This window comes from Myotis brandtii, unplaced genomic scaffold (assembly GCF_000412655.1).
Source record: "Myotis brandtii unplaced genomic scaffold, ASM41265v1 scaffold163, whole genome shotgun sequence".
In the NCBI taxonomy this organism is placed as follows: Eukaryota; Metazoa; Chordata; class Mammalia; order Chiroptera; family Vespertilionidae; genus Myotis; species Myotis brandtii.
The window spans coordinates 1,275,101-1,290,714 of record NW_005355962.1 but is presented as its reverse complement, the minus strand read 5'-3'; the positions used below and the strand labels follow the sequence as shown (position 1 = coordinate 1,290,714).

The window sequence follows — 15,614 nt, the reverse complement described above, 5'->3', positions numbered from 1 at the left end:
ATATCCACCCAAAAGGAACACAGTTACTTATCTGTGCTTAATAGGTTCAAAAGAAACCATTCTATTACTTAAGCTGTATGTATTGAGAAACTTGTATAAGAAAATTAAGACAGTATGTATGTTATTTACCAGTGTATAATATACTTAGTTAACAGTTACCTGCTGCTGATAATGTTCAAGAAACTATTAAAAAATAGGAAACGATGACAAATTTTTTAAATGTTTCAGCTAAAATTAAGTGTGCTGGAACAATTATCTAGATTATTAAGGCAGGGGAGAAGCTGTAATTAGAAATTCTCAGATTGTCATAGTGACCTTGAGAATATTACTGGCTCTTTGACAAGGTTGCTATTTACCAATGAATATTTTTAAAGCAAGAACATAGATGTAGCTTAATACAATATTTTGGTTATATTTTAGAAATCATTAAGGAGGTACATCATCTTCTCTGTCCTGAGCCTGGAGTTCTCTGGACCACAAGTACAGACTCTCCTGTTGTGTGGTTCTCCTCTTTGCACTTTATCTTCTCATCCTTCAATTGACTGCCATAGTCTTATTTTCTATAAGCTCTTTCTTGTTCTCTGTTTCTTTTTTGGTGTACCATTCTTTTTTTAATGGGGGGGGGTGCAGTATAATTAAAAAGTTTGGTTGTTGTTTTTATTTCATTTTGCTTTTATTTTTAAATTTGGGGGATTTTTATTTTTCTTCAATTCTCATGTTGTCTTTATTATCTTCATTTGTTGCTTGTGCTGTCTGGAATGCTTAATATTTGGTCAAATATCTGGCTATCTTAGCTACATTCTTTTTAAAAATATATACTTTTATTGATTTCAGAGAGAAAGGGAGAGGGAGAGGGAGATAGAAACATCAATGATGAGAGATAATCATTGATTAGCTGCCTCCTGCAGACCGCCTACTGGGGATTAAGGCCACAACCTAGGCATGTGACCAGAAACTGAACTGTGACCTTCTTATTCATAGGTCGATGCTCAACTACTGAGCCACTCTGGCCATACACACACACACACACACACACACACACACATACATACACACACACACAGGAACTTTAAAGAATCTTAGAAATCTTGAATTTCTAAGAAAGTATAAAGGCTATTTATCTCATGTACTTGTAAGCCAGACACCCTTAAAACTTCATAGAAATTCTTTCTAATTCAAACTCACAACCTAATTTGTTCTCATAACATTTGTGTTATATGCAGAGAGGAACCAGTGTTATAATGTATAATTTAAAAAAAATATTTTTACATTTAAGTATATAAAAGGTAGTTTCCTAGTCAGCCAATTCTTTCTTGAAGTTCTTTGCATTCCACAGGGTAAAAGTCACTAGATCTTCCCTTTTTTTCTAGCTCACACACATATATTAAATAGAATTGCCACTGAAGTGGTAGCAGAATGTAGGCACATCCAGGATATATTAATGTAGCCAAAGAAGAAGGGTGTGGAGTAGGGAAGGAAAGAAGAAAACAGGATGCAGAATCCCAACTTACTCTTTCAGAAACTCAAGAAAATACTGGCAAAGGGACTAGGCAAACAAACCAGAGTCATACAGGAAAATCATGTTGGCTTTTGTGAGATAATTAAATATATATATACCAGAGGCCAGGGGCACGGCATTTGTGCACTGGGGGCGGGGGAGGGCGTCCCTCAGCGCGGCCTGTACCCTTTTGCAGTCCAGGAGCCCTTGGGGGGATGTCTGACTGATGGCTTAGCCACAGTCAGACATCCTTAGCGCTGCCATGGAGGTGGGTCGCTGCGCTCACCAGCCATGAGCCTGGCTTCTGGCTGTGGGAGCACACTGATCATGAGGGGGCAGCTCTTGCCTTGAGCATCTGCCCCCTGGTGGTCAGTGCACGTCATAGTGGCTGGTCATTCCATCATTTGGTCAATTAGAATATTATCCTTTTATTATATAGAATGCCTACCCCTGACACAGAGCTCCTAAAACCCTTGGAATTTCCTGAGTAATATGAGTGTCTTTTGTTCTAATGAGGCAACTCTGTGTGGGCTCCTGAATGAGGGGCTAGTAACTGGAAAGACCAAGCCATGATGAGAAGCTTGGAATTTCCAGCCCAACCTTCATTCTCTTGAGAAGGGAAAAGGGCTGAAAATGGAGTTAATGGTCAATCATGTCTAGGTGAAGAAGCCGCTATAAAATCCCAAAAGGAGGGGATTATGAGAGCTTCCAGGCTGGCAAACAGATCCATACACACCCATGGGGACAGCAACTCATGGGCTTGGGACCCTCCCAGACCTCACCCTATGTATCTCTTCATCTGATGGTTCCTCTGTATCCTTTATCATATCCTGTAATCTATACTAATAAAGAGCTAATATGCTAATGGTCGGGACACCGTAACACAGAACGACCAGGCCATTAGCATATTAGCTGGGGCGTTGCTCCAGAGACGGGGCGGAAGCGGGGAGGCGCCCGGAGGAGGTGGGACCATCCCGTGCTGGGGAGGGTGGGGGTGAGGGCCCATAGCAACCCCCTCACTAGTCCTTTGCCACCCACCGCTCGCACTCAGAGCGCCCTGTGGCCCACCTGCCAGGGGAAGGAGCACAGCGCAGCAGGCGGGAGGCTTCCATGTTTTCCTCTGGCGCCATGACGCGTTGGAGCCTGGAGAAGGCGGGACTAGCCCCAGGTGACTCAAGGGACTGAGGGCGGGGCTTGAAGTGGCCAGAGAAGGCCAGAGGGTTTGGGGGCTGGGCCAGGCGCACTGGAGCTCTGCATGGACAGGTTTGGGTGTCAAGGCAGGGCGGCGCTGTGCGATGTCACACGCTGGGCTCCTAGTAAACATAGAAATGTAAGTAACTGTTTCCCTGAGTTGTGTGGAGAGGGGACCCACACAGTGTGGGACAAAGTTCTAGGACATTTACATATAGATAAGCATTCTAACTGCTTTCATACAGCATAACATATCAGAGAGAAGCTGGTTCCACCATCACCACCATCTACTACTTCCAAAAATGTAACATTAATGCACAATCAAATACATGGATTATTTTACTTGAGAGCTATGTTTCTTATATTTTAAAATTCTATCCCTGTTATACTATACATAATTTTATGTTAACAACCACAAAAAAAGTCATTCATTTTTTAATGTGAAGTTTTTGAAGTCTGCTTGCTTTCAGTTATTGTATTCGCCCACCTTTTTCTCCATATAATATTGAAAAGGATCAGGTTCATTAAGCTTCAAGAATATAGAGGAATTAACATGGCTTTACAGTGCTTCTTGGTGACAGCATTCTTGATTTAAGACAAATCAAGGAAAGAAAATGAGCACTTGTATAGTATAGATAAATTGGTGGTAAAACTATATTCATAAATCATGCAAAGAGGTGATTGCCTATTGGGGGAAATATTTTAACATCAAAGGACAATTTCCCATTTTTTCTCACATAATTAATGGAACCAAGATCCTTCATCAGAGTCCATGTTTCTGATTTGGAGTAGAATATAATTTCCCTTTCAATTTTCAATTGCTACTGAGTTGCCCTTGGCATTTTGCAGTGCAACAAAGCTGTGTACGACCTTTTTGAGAGCCACTCAGCTACAAGGACCCCAAAATGTCAAGTACAACTCAGTTGCTCTTGGGAATTTTCCACTTGCAATTCACTTACACTTGAAATGGATCACATACAATGCAGTTGAAATGCAAACAGGAAAAAAAAAACTTGTAGAATCTCTTAGGAAAAATCATGCATATCATTGTAAATGCAGAGGGGAATGGTCTTTGTCCTCACTAGTGAAGAAATATGGTCAAGTGGATAAAAGTAGGCTGTAAGTCAGGTACCTTTGGTCCTGCTCTGGCTGGGTGACCTGGTCCAAACCATTCAGCTTCAGGATTTAGTATGAACATTACAGGTGCTCTTGGGCAGAGAAACCTTTATCATTCTACTGGTAAGCCCAATGTCCTTGTCTTCCCCTGTGATTTTCTCTCTGCTTCTCTCCTTTCCCTGAAAGGGGGCTGGTGCAGCTCTTCAAAGGAGCAGATATTCAGACCTATGTGCGCTGTTTGTTAGAGGGTATCAAGCCTGCTTGTGTAACCCAGGTGTGTTAATGTACTCTCTCCTCCTCATGGTGGCACAGCACAGAGACATTGAATAAAACCTAAGAAGAGCTTTGCAGACCATCTGTTAGAGTGTTGGCATAATAATGATGAACTTCTCTAGCCTCACCTTCCAGAAATTCAATGTCTTTATATTAGTGAAGGGTGGGGAAAGGCAGTATGCAACTGTAGTATGAATTGACATTAAAGGATTTGTATTTCCTGTGAAAATAAATGCAAATATTATCAAGTGCTTAGATTTTCATTCAGCAGCAGAGTGAACTCTGATATTTTTCTCCTAAACACATGGCATTTCTAGAGTCTCTGTTAAAGATGTCTTTAGTAAGAAGCTTAATAGTCCGAGTAGTAGTTTTTAACTGGTGGTGATTTGCCTCCCAGAACACATTTGGCAATGTTTAAAGACATTCCCGGTTGTCCCGATGGGACAGTACTATCGGTATTTAGTGGATGGAGACCAGAGATGCCGCTAACCATCCTGCAATGCACATGACAGGCTCCACTGCAAAGAATTATCCAGTCCAAGATATCACTGGTGCCGAGGTTGAGAAACCATGACTTGGGTTGTTTCCATTGTTAAGACAGAGTAAACATTTTAATACTTGAGAGAATGGTCATCTGAAGATGAAATCATAGATGTGTCAAACAGCCAGCTATCGACACAAATTTTCTTTATTCTCACTTTAGATCTCCTGAATTCACAGTAGTTTTCACCAGCACTTTTAATGTATGTGCCTTTTTATTCTAATTTAAATATGTTTCCTTAGAGAAAAATAAGGTGCTCTGTGGGGCTGTCTCCCTGGGAAGCACCTCTAAGGACCTGGCAGCTGGTAGAGTGAAATTTATGAAGACTGTGAAGCCTGATGAAACTGAATTTGAATTATGACTTAGCCACTTAAAAGTTTTATAATTATGTTGAAGTTACATGATCTTGTTTTATTTGCTTAATATTAAAAAAAGAAATACCAATACCTACTTCAGAGAGTTTTCATGAGAATTACAACTACATATGTACAGTAGAAGGCACGGAGTAGGATGCCGAAATGGTAGCCTCTATGCTGAAAGGTGTGCCGTAGTACAGAGGTGAGACAGGACCCGCCAATCTCCGCAGGTACTATGCCTTTTGCTTCTTCCATTGGGTTTCTTATCCCAAGACATCATCCTGCATGACTTTTCCAAATTATTAACTACCAATATTAAATATTACATAGAACAAGTAGGCACAGCCTTTTTCTGTATATAAGTTATTTTCAATCTGCATGTATAGGAATTTTCTTCCTTAGAGTCTTATTAACATAACTAGCATTTAATGTTTGTTCAAAGTAAGCATGACCAGATTCAGATCCTACTGGTTGCTTCTCAGGATAGCAATATTTCCTAACACAGAAAAACAAAACACACAAACAAAAAAAGCACAGAGAGAAGTTACTTTTGGTGATTTCTAAGTATGAACCAAAAGGTGAACTCATCACAGTTTCTAGAGCAGTGGTTCTCAACCTTCCTAATGCCACGACCCTTTAATACAGTTCTTCATGTTGTGGTGACCCCCAACCATAAAATTATTTTCGTTGCTTCTTCATAACTGTAATTTTGCTACTGTTATGAATTGTAATGTAAATATCTGATATGCAGGATGTATTTTCATTGTTACAAATTGAACATCATTAAAGCATAGTGATTAATCACAAAAACAATATGTAATTATATATGTGTTTTCCGATGGTCTTAGGCAACCCCTGTGAAAGGGTCGTTCGACCCCCAAAAGGGTTGCAAACCACAGTTTGAGAACCGCTGTTCTAGAGTATTACAGTGAATTTCTAACAAAACAAACCACTTCTCTTTGAAACAATAGGGAAAATTACTAAGGATGTCACTAGAGTAATATATACACTTACATCATTTTCTTATTGACTACAAATGGTCAAAAAGTAAACTCAAGCAATGCGTCAGAATGAAATCGTATGGGAGGAGATGAACGCTCAGTCCAGTGCTATGCAAACAATACACGTGGCCTGCCTGGTAACAAGAGGACTAAGACCTGCCTGCCCAGTGGTGTAGTGGAAACGTTCTAGAGTGGAAAGATTCTTATTTGCACTCTAAGGAGTAAATATGCAGCAAAAACAGTTGGTACTCTACTCTTGTAAAAAATAAGGTCCTTAGAAGTAGAAAGGATACTTTATATAGTGAGATTTCCTGGTTTGGGAAAGGATTTTTATGGAAACACTCTTATCAGACAAAGTTTCCATTATGAACTGAAAAAAAAAGTAATGTTTTCTCCTTAGGAAGCAAAAGCATCCATTTGTATTGCCATTGAATTAGAATGTCTATGCCATTTTCTATGGCTTTCCAACTTTCCATTTCTACCAATATCAACAGTAAACTATAATCATGTGGGTGAGTTCATATGTGTTGGTGGCTATTTGCAAATCCTCCCTAAAAAAAAAAAGCCCAATTCCTGACTCTATATGTCTGCCAGGCAGTAAACTATTTTTAGGTGAAAGGTCTTCATATTATGTGGCTGAAATGACAATCTGTGGCTATGTCACCCATAGTGTACCTATTCAAATGTGGTAACCTGTGTTTGATAAATTTGTCCAAATTAATAACATGTAACTACTTGTCCAAATTAATAATATTTTAATTAATAACAATGAAATGGTGGTTTTTAAGCTGCCTGGAGTGCACAATTTATCTTAGTCAATTTGAGAAGAGATTATACCTCTATTCTGAGTTTCATTTTGATTAGTAAGTATGACCACTTACAGGATTAGAACATTTTCTTCCCTGTCTTTGCTGGCGAAAGGGGTTGTTTATATTGCTTTTTCAGGAGGAACAAGGTAGGAAGAGTAAGGCTACAAGGGCTGCATTATAACCCTTGTCCTTTCTGAATATTTTAATCTCTATCCTTCTCTGCAGTAGGCACTAATGACACATTTGGCCTTTGCTTAAATGAATACATCCAAATGGAGGACAGCATGGAAATTGTGGCTGAGTCTTACTTACCTTTGAATCCTCAGGACTAAGCATAGCACTTAACTACAGAGTTAGCAACCTAATGGAAGTTTATTGAGTGAATAATAAACACACTGCTGCTACCTGTACAGTAGCATTCCCTGAGAACCCAGAATACAATACAGATCTGCATGTTTTATTTTACATCAAATCTCTAGTTTCAAGAATCAGCGAGAGGCATTTAGTTCTAAACATTTCATTTTAGACTTCTAATGAGATGGAACATCAAGGGTTTTATCATTCATAATTCATATATTTACAAATGCATTTAGCTATTGCACAGACTTTCTCTTACCTTAGCTATTTAAAAATAATCCTATCTAATAAAGAGGGAATATACTAATTGACCCTCATGCCATTGCAAAGATGGCAACACCCACAGCCAATGAGAAGGGAATATGCTAATTGAGTGCCCCGCCCTCAAAGACAGCAGCACCCACAGCCAATAAGGAGGGAATATGCTAATTGACTGCCCCACCCTCAAAGATGGTGATGCCCACAGTCACAAGATGGCAGCACCCAGTCCCCTCAGCCCTGCAGCGGTGGCAGGTGCTCAGCAACGCCGGGGAGTCCCCTGGTCCCCTCAGCCCCCCAGCCTCCCAAGGCCAGCCTGAGATGCAGGCAAGCCTCGGATGGCGGCTGCCCAGCCGCCCAGGGCTGCTCAAGGCTCAGGTAACCAGGGCCGGCCAAGGCTTCCGCTGCCGGCAGTGGCAGCAGCAGAGATGTGATGGGGGTGTCACCTTCCCCTGATCGCCGGGTTGCCTCCCGCCCCTGAGGGCTCCCAGACTGTGAGAGGGGGCAAGCTGGGCTGAGTGACCCCCCCCCCATCCAGTGCATGAGTTTTCATGCACCGGGCCTCTAGTCTATATATATAAAAGCCTAAGCAACCATTAGGACCAGCCGACCATCTGGTAGCTATGACGCACACTGACCACAAGGGGGCAGACGCTCAATGCAGGAGCTGCTGAGCAACAGCAACTTTTTAGAATGCCCTCTCGCACTCCGGGACCCCTCAGGGGATGTCAGACTGCTGGTTTTGGCCCGATCCCCACAGGCCAGGCCAACAGTCCCGTGCACTGGGCCTCTAGTGCCAAATAAGCTTTGTCAGATTTTCTAAAAAGAGCAGTTCTGGAAGAGTCCTTTTGTTTGAAATAGGTTGCAAATGAGTTGATATGAAGACTGTTCTTTCAGAAGCAACCTGGAAAGACAAATAGTGCAAGTGAATTCATTATATTTCACCTTCTCTCCCTCCTCTGCTTTTCTGATAATTCTGCTCTGCTTAACATTTTGAATATTTTATACTATGCTAATTTTTTCCATTCAATGTCATTTCCATTTTAGAAAAAAAAACTTACAGAAGTCATTCTGCCAATATTTGAAATAAATGGGGGTGGTATTTGGGACATTTACATTGTTTAAGATTATTTTGAATCTCAAGAATTGTTTGAATTTCTCTTGGACTTTCTTTTAATGTTTGAAAGCACTGACAACTACTAATAATGCATTGATTTTTCTTTCTTCTCAAATTTTAATTATACGTAGGAAGAGAAAAATAAGATTTCATTGGTGCAGAGTCATCTAAGTTGACATATGTGATAATTGCCTTGATAGCATATTTGAACATTAATGCAATCAAATGTGGTCAAAAGCAGTATCTTCCAAGAATTCAAACACATAGGGACAGGATCATCTCCATATATTATAAAAAATTAGCATTGGTCTGTGATCTAACTTTCTAGTTTTTCTATTGGGTTAAGCCCCCAGCCAAAATAATCTCTTCCTCAAATTGTGGTATTCTATTTAAATTTATACTCACTTAAGAACTTATTCAGGCACCATTTGGCCTGCAATAACTTGGAAAAAAGAATTGATAGCATCTGACTGAGGCATTAAATATCATCTCATCTAAACCCTAACTTTATTGGCAAGATAAATAATAAAGCCATTTTCCCATGTCACACATGTTGTTAATATTAAGACAAAACTACACTCCTTCCACTATGCCAAGCACATTAACATTCTGGTATACAGATTTTCTTTCAATTACTATATGTTTAAAACAGACTCCCATCTTGCTCACCACAAATCTTGTAGTACAAAAATATGTACTTTTATGTATAACTCTGAATGACCCATAACCGAATGCTCAGTTCCCACCATATCATGGATCGTATTTTTCTCTCTTATAACGGTGGTATGGATGAACATGGTAAATATAAAGTGTATAAAGCTTTTTAGAACAAAGGTCTCACTGGTGGAAGCAATTTAAAATGTTTCAGCTTATATTTACTATAAAAGAAAGATTTACAAATTCTGGAACATTACACCTATCTATTCCTTTCCTAAGGCTAATAAAGTTCATGTTTTTGATTTGCATGTTTGCATCAGTGATCATTTTGATGGGCTTGCTCTTTCTTCAGGAAACAAGTTAATGTAGGTCTTTTCCAAGATTACCTCATCTTCAAAAACACCTCCTGGTTTCACAGCAATGAGAAATTAGTGTGTTTGGCAATATGCTAATTGCTAATTTGGTTTTTGTAAGGAAATGAGCTTGTCTATAGAGGGGGAAGAAAGCAACAGTTGTAATAGGTGCAGCTGGAGGGAATTCAGGGGAGGTTTACAGGTAGAGAGGATCTGTGTACTGTGGGGTGGGACTTAGTGCACTTCTTATCTTTAAAAAGTTCCGTTATCAGTACTACTCAAAACATCCTACTTTCCCTCTGTAATTCCCCAACTCATCCCTATGTTTCAACAATAAACCCTGATAAAATCTCAACAATAAATAAGTATAATACTTGTAAGTTCTTAATCTATAAACTGAAAGTGTTCATTTAACATTTATTGTATTTCATGGAAACTGGGCACTTGTCAACAAAACATGTTTCAATAAAATATATTTTATGTAAAACATAAAGTGATTTTTTAACAAATTAATGTCAAAACCCTGGAAAAATAATTATATTTCAAAGTTCTCAGTAGCTTCAAAATTCAGCAGAATTCCTAAAACTTACCAATTAATGTACTTTTTATTTGAAGAACATATTTTCTGAATTTGTCTTTGGATTCTGGTTATTTCCCAGATTAATGATGACACACTACAGAATTTTTTACTAAACAGTCTTAGTTATTATCTTAACAATATTGGGGGGAAAGTACAGAGTGTCTGCATGCTATTAAAATTTCAAAAGTGTTTTATTTTTTCAAAACTTTTAGAACTGGCCAATGAAAAAATGAAGCAACACTTGTAAAAATTCTTTTAATATCCTAAAACGTAGTCACAGGCCATATATCTATCAGTATATTTTATTTTAGAAAAAATGTAAGCCCAAACCCCCAGAACTTGCCAGTAAGTTATATTTAGCATGCTTTCCAAATACTAACTTGAAGCAGAAAATTGATTTTCAACCAGAAACATTTCATGCATATTTTCTTTAAATACATCACACTGAAAATCTTTGCTTCTCCTATTTGTAAGAGGATAGAAGAGTATTCTCTCTCTTGACAACCAGTGTCAAATCTTACCTAATAGCCCTGACCGGTTTGGCTCAGTGGATAGAGCGTCGGCCTGCAGACAGGGGTCCCAGGTTCGATTCCGGTCAAGGACATGTACCTTGGTTGTGGGCACATACCCAGTAGGGGGTGTGCAGAAGGCAGCTGATCAATGTTTCTAACTCTCTATCCCTCTCCCTTCCTCTCTGTAAAAAATCAATAAAATATATTAAAATATATATATATGCTAATTAGACTGGACAGCCGAACAACCTTCCAGACGAAGTCGGGGCTGCGAGGACAGAGGCAAGCCACAGGGCTGTGAGGGCCAAGCCCCTTGCACGAATTTCATGCATTAGGCCTCTAGTATGCTTAATAAATAATTATTGATTTGATACGATTTAGGGAACTTTTAAAAAATTAAAATAGTGTCACCTGGAGTAATCCTGATATGACCTTGGTATTAGATGGGTTTAAAGAATATTAAAACCAAAGACAGAGATCCAAGGTAACTTCTGGGATGCATGGTCTCCTGATCATAGTCGTCAAGCACCATTCAACTGGACAGCTCTTCCTCCCACATCCTCAGACTCATTCTTCTAGGAAATCCTGGTGAGCTAAGAGCAAGAGACACAAGCGTATTGAAAATACTCTAAGGTTCTTTTCAATCCCCTCCCTTTAGCTCCTTCTTATCTTTATTTTTTAAGTTTATCTTTATTGTTGAAAGTATTACAGATGTCCCCTTATTTTTCCCCATTGACCCCACCCCTATCCCCACCTCAGGCCTTCACCACACTATTGTCTGTGTCGGTGGGTTATGTATATAAGCATATAAGTTCTCTTCCTGCCCCACCCCTTCCCTCTGAGATTTGTCAGTCTGTTACATGCTTCCATGCCTCTGGATCTATTTTATTCATCAGTTTATTTTGTTTATTAGATTCCACATATAAGTAAGTTCATGTGATACTTGTCTTTCTCTGACTGGCTTATTTCACTTAGCATAATACTCTCCAAGTCCCTCCATGCTGTCTCAAAGTGTAAGAGATCTTTCTTTTTTTTACAACTGCATAGTATTCCATTGTGTCAATGTAGCACAGCTTTTTATCCACTCATCTACTGATGGGCACTTGGGCTGAACCAAATAGTTATGGAAGTGAAGAGGCAGTAGTGTTGTAAAGAACCAAGCAATAGATTAAAGTTCAATGCTTGAGGGTCTAAGTCATATCTCTACTATCATTGCAAAATTACTTAGCCCCTTTACAATTTAGTTACCCCCACCTCTTTCACTTATAAACACATGAGACTGAACTAGGTCTCCAAGGCCTCTTTCAGTTCCCAAACCATGTAATTCAAACTACCCATAAAAATAAAATGGAACTCTGCAATGTTCTGTTTCTCAAGTCAAGTTGTAAGAGGTAGACATTTTTTTCATTAACAGATGCCAGAAGCTCTGTGGAACTTGTGGGTGCTCAATAAATATTAAACCATCAGTTTTATCTTTTATCTGCAAAACGGGATGAGTAATGCTGACTTGTCTCATAGAATTTCCTGTGAGAAATAATAAATGAGAACAAAGCACTTTTCAGGTAATGAAATAATTCAAATAAGCTTCTTTAATAGTTCTGAGGTCCAGCTAGGTGATACAGGAGTAAATTGCGTTTTTTTATTATTACATCTGTGAAATACAGCAGGCTTTTCATCTGTTTTGGAAGAAACAGTCATTATCCTTGCTTATCACCAAGAAGTCAAGCATGAGTAATTTCTGTGCAAATGGAATTTTTCATATGATTTTAACATTTATCACTTTTAACAGAATGCAGCTTTTATCTTTACCTGATATCAAAATGAAATCATATCTTGATTTAAAATGGTTTAATGAGGCAGTGCATCGGCATTATACTATTCAGCCCACAGAAAATGCCTTTTGAAATGACTGATAAGCTGCACAAATGAGAAAATTGTAAACTTCATAATCCTCCTACTCAAAAATAATACAATTCAAGAATTGTTACTAAGAAAAATGATGTGTTGCATTCTAGATTCTTGGAGCTTTCCAGAGTTTGTTCTTATTGATAATTATGTTCAATAAATAACATGTGCTATATTTTTTAGTGTTTCAACAAAAGGCAGCCAGAAGACAATCTGATGGTGACAAGTTCCATGGTCCCAGGAAACAAGGTACTGACACACACTTCAGTTTATTTATCTCTAAGGAAGAGTTAAAGAAGCCTTATGAATACTAAGTAAAGTCTCTTGGGATAGAAGTAAATAAGTGTGCTTGACTAATTTTATTCTTTTGTTTAACCCACATAAAATGTTGCCATAATAATACAAAACCATATTTTAATTGACAAACGCCAGGATATTTGTGGTGATGATGATGATGTTGAGCAGGGTTCTAGGAAGGTCAAGTAAGACAAATTCTCCAACACACATCAGAGACTGTGCTTTCATAGACCTTCAGAGAGAAGCCGCTGAGATTACTTGGAGGGAGGGCCAGAATATTGATTGCCCCCAAAATGGGACCAGCGTGGGGTTTTTTGTGCTTTATATTAAACTTCAATCAAAGTTTTCACCCTTTTCTCACTATTCTTGCCTTCTACACTTGATCCAAACATTTTTTGAGCAATTACTTGTCATGCAGAGGAGAGCTAAAAACTGTAGTTGTAGAGACATATCATACAAGAGGACTGTTTTCCTCTTGCTCATTAAAGAGGCAGCTGCCCCCCAGTTTTCCTTCACACAGTTGGTTCCTAGTGAAAAGAGAGAATCTAGTTATTTATTATGATTTTTTTCTGATAATAAGTCCTTAGTTAAAGGTCAAAAATGAAAAATGTAACAGGTGGCAGAGGTGGAGCTAACACTGGCTGGCTTGATAGTCAATGAGCATGCTCGGATGCTTTTAACCTCAATCTACCTTTGAAAAAACTTCAGTCCAACATAATATTACCTTGAAATTGTTACCACTAAATTATTGAGAGAGGCATTAAAATAAAACCAGGAAATTTCACAACAGCTACTAAACACTCACATAGTCAGTCACCTTTTGTGCCATTGTGAAGATGGCTGGGTACTGACTGTGCCAACTTCAAAAACCTACTGAGTATTATATACAGAACCTCAAAGGACCTGCTCATTGGAATGTCTTCCAAACAAAGCTGTGTCCCTAAAAGTATTACTATTCATCCATGACTTCAAGTAGTCTTTCCCACAGCAAAAAGCTTCTACTTTGATCATTCTTCCAATTAAGTAGATGGTGTTTGAAGGTGACACATGACAAAGCTGAACTTCTAGTCTCCCATGAATCACTTGGCTATGCTGCTTATAGATTTACATGCAAAAATTCCGTTTGACAATTTTCCATTTCTAAGATTCCATATTTATTCTACCACCAAGCCTTTGGCTCTCTTAAGAAATTAATGCAGAACTTCATAGGAGATCATTGTGCAAATAGCATCAAACAGTCACTGAAGAATTAAACAAATTTAAAAAGACCCTTCCTCTGTGGACACCTCCACATACCTCACAGAGCTTTGGAAAGAGTAAAGAGAGGGGATGCTTTGAGCTCTTTAAGAAAATATTTCCTTGAAGCACTTTTTATAAATTATTCAATTACCATATTTCAGTTTAAATTCTATTAGAATTAAGGGGGAAATGTGAAAAAGGCTACAGGGGCTGAAGGAAGGTGACAAGTAACAAATGTATGGGAGATCCTTGGAAGGTTTGATCTTATCAATTATTCTTCTGGTTGTTTCACAGAGAACAAATTATGGAAAGACTGCAAGTGTCCATGAAGCCTAGATGAGACCGATTATTATTCTACCATGTGTATAGAAAAATAGTCCCTCTGTGCCCAGAGAAAAGAGGAGGAGAGAATAATAAAAGGACACAAGGACCTAATTATAAAAATTTTTGGATTAATATCTGTTCATATCTTATTACCTAATTTGCTTCAAAATGTCAGTGACCAGATTTTTAAAACTCTTTGAGGGCTAGGATATTGAAATTTTCAATCAAAATTTTCTTTCTAGATATATTTTTCTTTCTAGATATTCAAATCCAACTTCTTGATTATGTTCTTGATTATTCAACTTAGAGCAGTTTCCCTAGATTCCTTTAACCCTGGACATCGGTAATTCAGCAGAACAGAAAAAAATATTGTTCTATTTGCAAGGACTAGAGAAATATAAACCTCATGAAAAGTTAAAAAACCTCCCTATTACTGTAAATTGAGAAAGAGAAGACACTTAAGAATAATTGGGAATGTTTTTTTTAAATTCAAGACTTATAAGTACCTAAAGGGTTTATTGTATCCAACCATTTTTGTCTAAACCTTTTAAGATATTTATGACCATCCAGTCCATTGGACATATAAGGCGATCAAAACTGCTTATTCTTGAGTTAATGAATACTTTTCAAATATCCTGGGATTCCGTGGTATAATAGGAAAATCAGTACATGCTTCACCAATGATAATCTCTTTATTTAGTAGAGAACAAAAAAAAATGCCCTTTCATTAAATAGCTGTCAGAGTCAAAATTTTTTCAAGGGACTATAGAAGTTCTCATAAAAAAGGTTAAAGAAATTCTTTGTTTCACTATATGCTGAAAGGAAAAGGGACTATGTATGAGAGCCAACTATTTTCCCACTGAAAGTATGTGTTTCAGATGCCCTATGTTCACAACTGCCAAGGGATTGCCAGGAAGTTACACTATTGCTAAAGCAAAAAATTTTCCTGAGGAACAGAAAAAAAAAATGAATTGGCACCATTTCCATGGAAATTCCACAGATTTCTTCAACTCAGTTCTTACATCTTGAAAAAATATAAGGAAAATTCTGAGGGCTTTGGATCACCAATACAAGTTTCCAGCAAAATGCAATTTTAAAATAAGTTTTCCCAACTTTTTTTTTTTAATGTCACAGATATTTTCTATTCTATTCTATTTGGTGTTTTTATTTTATTAATTTATTCATTTATTTATTTATTTTCTTTATTGATTAAGGTATTACATATGTGTC

General features: G+C 38.1%; 1 protein-coding gene across 1 annotated transcript in view; it reads left to right on the top strand.

Moving 5' to 3' along the window:
* BANK1 (B-cell scaffold protein with ankyrin repeats 1) overlaps positions 1-15,614 on the top strand; it is a 273,465-nt gene that overhangs the window by 231,400 nt on the left and 26,451 nt on the right. The window contains exon 11 of the mRNA XM_005862305.2: positions 12,708-12,773. Within this exon, the coding sequence (XP_005862367.1) occupies positions 12,708-12,773 (66 nt within the window). The remainder of the gene's footprint in view (positions 1-12,707; positions 12,774-15,614) is intronic.